This window comes from Wyeomyia smithii, chromosome 1 (genome assembly GCF_029784165.1).
Source record: "Wyeomyia smithii strain HCP4-BCI-WySm-NY-G18 chromosome 1, ASM2978416v1, whole genome shotgun sequence".
In the NCBI taxonomy this organism is placed as follows: Eukaryota; Metazoa; Arthropoda; class Insecta; order Diptera; family Culicidae; genus Wyeomyia; species Wyeomyia smithii.
Window position 1 is genome coordinate 92,002,506 of NC_073694.1, and position 4,321 is coordinate 92,006,826.

The 4,321-nt window shown below is 42.7% G+C and overlaps 1 protein-coding gene across 1 annotated transcript in view; it reads left to right on the forward strand.

Annotated features, from left to right (window-relative positions):
- Nucleotides 1–2,288, forward strand: part of LOC129716927 (uncharacterized) — an 8,149-nt gene extending 5,861 nt beyond the window's left edge. The window contains exon 7 of the mRNA XM_055666772.1: nt 2,213–2,288. Within this exon, the coding sequence (XP_055522747.1) occupies nt 2,213–2,288 (76 nt within the window). The remainder of the gene's footprint in view (nt 1–2,212) is intronic.
- Nucleotides 2,289–4,321: the final 2,033 nt, after the last annotated feature.

Genomic DNA, 4,321 nt, shown 5'->3' on the forward strand with positions numbered 1-4,321 from the left:
AAGTTCGGCTACATAGGGATGTGAAATGAAAATCTAAAACCGAAAAAAGTGAAAAATATGTCCAATTTCAAATGCTAATAAATCGGTTAGTATTCGATGGATTTCCTTCGTTCTTGTAGCAATAGATTGGAAAATCTTCTAAAATTCTTCCCAAATGAAGATAATTTTAATTTTATTATTCACACTATTGTACTATTGAAAATAGTCAAGCCTTGTCAAAACGAAAAATTCGAACTCTGATTGGTCGTTATATGATTGCTTCCCAAGCACGGTCGACAGAATCATATACCTTGCAATTGAAATATGCTATTCGACCTATATAAGAGCCTGTTTCAGCCGAAGCCGCTCATAATAGTTCTAGACAGCGACAACAGTAGTCATCCCTTAGCAGCAGCAGTGCAGTGGATACCAGCGATAGCGGATAGCGGCCACAGCTGTGGCGTAGCAATGGATAGCGCACTAGTTTCAGCGGATCTCAGCATCGATACCAGCTGGGCCAGCTGATGCAGGGATAGCGGATACCACTGGCAGCGTATAGCGGCCACAACTGTAGCATGGCTACGAATTGCGTAGCAGTTGCAGCGGGTATATCTGACCATGAAGCATTTATGCAATAATTGAATGAAAATTGCAATTGCAACAATCGGCCTTTTTCAAGGCTACTAAATGTTTTTGGAAGAGCATAATGAAATGTTATTAATAAACTGCAACTGAGGTTTGATGCTGCTACAAATGCACAGCAGTGTGATGTTTATTAAGATTTGTTGATACTGTGCTTAACAAGCGGTATATACGAAACAAATCCGATTTCAATTTGACTGACACGCAAGCAGCCGGGTTATCTTTCTTGTAAAAGTATTCTACTTCAACCTTGCGGTCGTGGCTTTGCACACAACCCTCCTGTGATTTTTATATTAAAGTTTCAAATGCAATTCTAATAATATGTGATACTTACAGTTATTGACACTGTGGAAAAGTCTCTACAGCTATTCATCTATATTTTTCGCTTTTTATATTTTGTATCAGTTATCCGTTAAGAGCAAATTTTATCTTTTTATTTCGCTTTTTATAGAAGTGAGAAGCATGACAAACTGCTTGATCATTTGTTTTTATTCAGCAATGTTGCTGTCCCACCGTTCATATATTTTTCTTGTTTTCAAGGTAATCAAAGATGTGAATCATCTGAAAATTTCGGAGTAATATTGAGTAAATTAGAGTTATTCCCAAGCAAAAGACTAACTCAGATAAAAGCTGTCTCGCCCCTCGCTTAAAGCTTATGAAATTTATTATTTTACGTAAAAATAAACCAAAATATTTTGTGAAACGACAATGAATGCAAAAACTGTTTGCGATGAATATTTTTTCCAACAACTAAAAGGTATCAGTTATAACAATACTCATCGCAAAAAAATGCTTTTTTTCTTGGTTCAAATTGACAGTCGATGACAGCTCATTCTGGTTAATTTTGACACATACACAGCTTCGTATCCGTTTCTCCCTCCCAGGTAATGAAATACTTTCTAATGTCTTCACATATTTTTCAATGTCTTCCACTTGTCTTCACAAACAATGATCTCTTCATCGCACTGTAAAGGTCTAAACACAATGGATACGTTGCGGCTGCGTTTGCGGCTATTTGACAGTTAGCCCATACATTTCCTGTCAAATTAACGTCAACGCAACGCAGACGTATCCATTGTGTTTGGGCCTTAAATGTCTTCGATTTGAAGACATGTCTTCCAATCTGGCATCGCTGCCTTGGATGGGAAATATAGACCTTTTTACGTACGAATGTATTAGTGTAACCAGTTGAGGAAAAAATTTACAGAGAGCTGTTTTGTTTGCAATGCTATGTTAGTAGCAGCTGGACAAATATTCAGTCAAACACTCATTATATGTTTTAAACTTGTTTCTGAATAATTTTTTTCAATCGTGGTCAGAAACCGGAAGAAGCTGCTGAACATAATCGACCAGAAATGGTAAAAAGTAATGAGAGTGCAATTTATGTTCAGTGTATCATTTTTTTTTTGACTGTCTTATCCCTCCATATCTAAACCTTGTTAACACTGCTGGCAACCTAAATGACAGTTTCAATTTCCTCTTTAATTCAAGACACCATCTTGTAGCAAAAGTCTGAATAATACACACGCGTTTCTTTAGTTGTTGAATTCGAGTAGCCTTTTTCTAATCCGAAATCTCTTTCCGCCCATAGGTTTTGGGCCCAGGAACGAATCCTGGACGCGTACTGGTTGTATCAAGTGGATTCCGGTCGTCGTGTCGTGAAATAATCGTGGAATGGGGGAACGTGAGAAAGAGGAGTGCTACCGCGTCGCGCTGTTCGATGGGGCCAACTTCCCAGCCTGGAAGTTTCGGATGCTCACACTGCTGGATGAGCACGATCTGGTGCAATGTGTGGAGACCGAGATTGATGATGTGCCGGGGTTGAAAATTGAGGATGGTTTGTCGAATGCCGTGAAGCTAGAGCGCGAAAAAGCCCGAAAGGAGAGGCTGAAGAAAGATAAAAAGTGTAAAACGATGATAGTGTCCCGGATCCATGATGATCAGTTGGAACATTTGCAAGGGCGTGATACACCGAAACAAATGTGGGATTCATTAGTGAAAATATTCGAACGTAAAAGTGTCGCAGAACGGTTGCATTTGAACCGGCAGCTACACGGGCTTCGATATACCGGTGGCAGTTTGATTCGACTTTTTCGTGGTGCGGGTGGTGTGATGGATGACATTGACGTGGTGTGCTGGTTGCTACTTTCGTTGGGTTCAGAATACGACACAGTGGTGACGTCAATTGAGTCACAGCCCGAAGAACAACTCACCATGGATTTCGTGAAAAGTAGGCTTCTTGATGAGGAAATAAAAAGAAGAAGCACGGTGTCGATTTCAAGTGGTACAAACAGCGAACCAGCCGCATTTTCGGGTGCTGGTAAGAAGCAAGTGAAAAAGAAGAAGAAAACATTTAAGTGCTATGGATGTCAGAAGGAAGGGCATAAACTGGCGGATTGCCCACAGAAGAAAGATAAAAGTGATGGGAAGCAGTTCCCCAAATCGTCTGCGCACGTCGCGTGTGAACGAAAAGAAGGAGTGATTTTCTTGACTGACGGGCAAACGAGTTTGGGTGAACGACACAAAATACGGTGGTACATAGACTCGGGTGCAACCGAGCATATATGTAACGATAAACGATTGTTTGATAAACTGGTTCCGATGAACCAGCCAATGCATATTGCTGTGGCCAAAAATGGTGAATGGGTGACTGCTAAGCTGTCCGGTGATGTATCAGTGATATCAATACTAGAAGATAGATCCATTGAGGCAAAAGTGTCGGATGTAGTGTATATCCCCGAGGCTAGAGCCAATCTGTTTTCTATCAGCAAGGTGGAGTCTGCAGGAATGCAAGTGGTGTTCGCCGGCGGCCGCGTCGAGATACTGCGAGGCTCGGTGGTTGTGGCCACTGGGATACGACGAGATAAATTGTATGAGCTCAATTTCTACACACCCAAAGGTATGTGCGAATCCATTTTATTTTCTGGGCAGATAAACAAAGCGAATGAACTCTGGCATCGGCGCTTCGGGCATTTGGGGGAGAGAAACCTGACTAGTCTGTTGAACGGAAAGATAGTCGATGGGATGAAAGCGGTGCAAAGCGAGCAACAGTTGGCGATTTGCGAGCCATGTGTAGCGGCAAAGCAGACGAGAAATCCTTTTATGTTGCGGCAGGAACGACGGTCGAGTCGGGTGATGGAGCTCGTACACTCCGACGTTTGCGGGCCAGTGTCGCCTGTAACCTGGAATGGGGAGAAATACTTCGTAACCTTCATTGACGATTGGTCGAGATTCACAGTGGTGTACTTGCTCAAATCGAAGGATGAAGTGGCTAGCTGCTTCAGAGACTACGAGGCGCAAGCAACAGCCAAGTTTGGATGCAAGATTTCCCGCCTGCGTTCAGACAACGGTGGGGAGTATGTCGGCAAAGAGATGCGCTCATTCTGTCGGCAGCAAGGAATCAAGATGGAATTCACCGTTCCATACTCACCCGAGCAAAACGGGGTATGCGAACGGATGAATCGAACGCTCGTCGAGAAGGCCCGTTCTATGCTGTTCGACTCCGGTATAGACAAGTCATTCTGGGGGCAAGCAATCGAAACTGCGGCGTTTTTAACAAACAGAAGCCCCACGTGTGCGATTGACATGAACATAACACCTGCAGAGATATGGAATGCGAAACGTCCGGATGTTTCGAAGCTAAAGGTGTTTGGCTCTCCGGCGTATTGTCATATTCCAAAGGAGATCCGCAAGAAGCTTG